The 2,540-nt window shown below is 41.4% G+C and overlaps 1 protein-coding gene across 1 annotated transcript in view; it reads right to left on the bottom strand.

Moving 5' to 3' along the window:
* The window catches only part of LOC137996011 (cholesterol 24-hydroxylase-like), a 15,199-nt gene extending 14,285 nt beyond the window's left edge, over positions 1-914 (bottom strand). The window contains exon 1 of the mRNA XM_068841451.1: positions 896-914. Coding sequence (XP_068697552.1) covers positions 896-914 — 19 coding nt within the window. The remainder of the gene's footprint in view (positions 1-895) is intronic.
* Positions 915-2,540: the final 1,626 nt, after the last annotated feature.

The raw sequence follows: 2,540 nt of genomic DNA on the forward strand, positions 1-2,540 counted from the left end.
AAACCGAACTAGGAGGAATCCCCCTATCTAGCTCAAGGGTCAGACGTCGGAGGGAATCAGAAGCGAACACAGCGGTTGAGACGATAGCCACTTTAAAAAGTTTGGAAGTACGATCGGTTACAAACTTTTGGCTCAACCACACGGCCAGTCGCAATTGTCAGATCCAAAATGATACATCGAAATCAAGTTTTTATGCCCACGAATTGAAAGGGTTCATGTTGGTAGTAAAAGAAGGGATGGGTTTCCTACTTGACTGAAAAAAGCATGGCGGCAAAATGAACTGAACAAAAACATGAATTACATTTTGCCGCCAGTTGCACGCACGAGCCGTTCTTATTGGCTCTTGTTGTGGATTTACTGCGTCTTTTGTCATTGGGTTACAGGAGTGGGTTTTAGGCATTGCTTTCGGTATTTTTTTACCATCCACCCTCCCCTTCCACAAAAAAAGTTGCGTTCATCTTGTTCATCGAATAAAAGAATATCTCTTTTATGTATCTCATCAATAACACAGCTACACGAATGCTTTCTCTCGCTCTGTTTGCAATTTTTTGGAGCACCATCCTTCTTGCCTTTTCCTCCCAAAAATAGTAACTTCAAAGGTGAACAATAAAAACTTCCAATGGCAGTTTTGTTTTATCCGTTTGCTTTTTCATCAAAGCTTATTCATCAATGGATATAAATATCACAAGTCAATATCTTCGTCTGTGTCATGCACTGGATTTGACACAACTAATGTTATGTGATACTTGTCGAAGAAAAAATAGCTTTGCAAATTTCTGCATATAATACATTTCCTAGTCCCGTTCGGAGACTCCCTATTACCGAGCTCTAAAAATGGGACAGGTGAAAAAAATGCATCGTGTGTTTGATGCAGCCAACCAATAGAGCGTTTCACCTGACGTCCCGGATGCCATGTGGGTGTGCCAAACTAATCCCAATGGAATTGATCGCTATTGTTATGTAACTAAATATTTCTTGTGTTTCAGTAATCCAATATGGCTACCGGTCACGTGAGTGAAAACGTGCTCTATAACCATAGTGAGCGAATGGTGAGAGACGTGATTAGCACATATTAGAATTGGAAAAGGTATCATCAATTGATTTCCCATTGGGTTCAGATTGTGATATCTTTCATTTAGTATGTGTTAATCATGTCTCTCACATTCGCTCCATTTATATTTTGCCAAAATAATATGACAACGAGTCAGCCGAGCGAAGACGCGAGGCTGACGAGCACACGCAGACCTTGATAGCGCCCAAAGCGCGAAGAGTCCTGTTGCTTTATGTACAGAAAAAATTTACGATGCGCTCCATAGAAATGTAATGTAAGGTAAGGCAACAAAGGCCGCTTAATCGTGTGACTTCAAGAAATTGAACAAGCCGCGTATTATTTTGTTTCTATGTGTGATGTCATTAGACACATGTATGATACGTTCACGTGGCTTTTGATGATCCTGGTGTTTCGGAGCGACAGCAATGGAGTAATCTTTATGGTAGTGCACTACACACTATGTCACTGGGTTTGCAAACAGTGTGAAGCCCGTGGGTAACAAAAGGCCCGCAGCACGTGCATAAATCACAAGAATAAACAGGTCTGTTGGAAAGCGTGGTTGAGTTTCACAAATGAGCCCCGAAATCGGCAAAAATTTGTTACGCTGATGACTAATAAAGCAGATTCTATTTTCAAAACGATGGGATTACCCGGTGATAAATAACCTCGTCTAGGAGAGTAAATTACGTCATCGCTTTATGCTGGCAAGAGAGTAGCGATTTGTGATGATGTTTGTGAGCCGCGAGTACTCCAGACGGCGAGCAGTCCCTTCATAAATCAGTCGAGCGGCCCGCTTTTCTGAGACAGTCGTGTTTTGTCACGCAAACAAATAAAATGACCGAGGGAGGCTTGGGGCACTTCTCTTCCCAAGCCTCCCTCGGTCATTTTATTTGTTTGCGTGGACAAACACGACTGCCTCATGCAAAGCGGGCCTCTCGACTGATTTATGAAGGGGCTGCTCGCAGTCTATTTCGACACGCCATGAATTCGCTTTGCACCGGAAATTGGTTTGGGCTCAAAAATTCTTATATGTTTTATCCAAGTGTTTGCTATCCAATAGTTTAGTTGGATGCTGACACTCTTCGTTTTTCCTGCCGTCGCTTATTTTTAAGAACTTATTGAAGAAACGGTAAGCGAAGTCCGGACGGGTTAGGTCCTGACCGGCTCCGCTTTTATAAGTTTTCGTGGAAGTTTTACTAAATTAAATACAAGAGATTGACACTTCGAAAAGTGTCCCGAAGAGCAACAACTCCTTGCCAAACTAAAAACGATTTCAACAGATGAGCCTTATTAATACTTTCCGTCACATCAATTTACCCCAAACTTTTAAGGTAGTTGTAGTAAAAACTGTTCATCTTTTGTTCAATGTTTACGGCTGACCAGTTTTGTATGTAGTTTATATTGCCAATGAGATGCTACCATTATCAGCGATCTCGAAAGTAATACATTGACAACTTGTAGTCCAGGTTTGTAGTTTACAATAATTATA

The sequence above is a fragment of the Montipora foliosa genome, chromosome 3, assembly GCF_036669935.1.
Source record: "Montipora foliosa isolate CH-2021 chromosome 3, ASM3666993v2, whole genome shotgun sequence".
In the NCBI taxonomy this organism is placed as follows: domain Eukaryota; kingdom Metazoa; phylum Cnidaria; class Anthozoa; order Scleractinia; family Acroporidae; genus Montipora; species Montipora foliosa.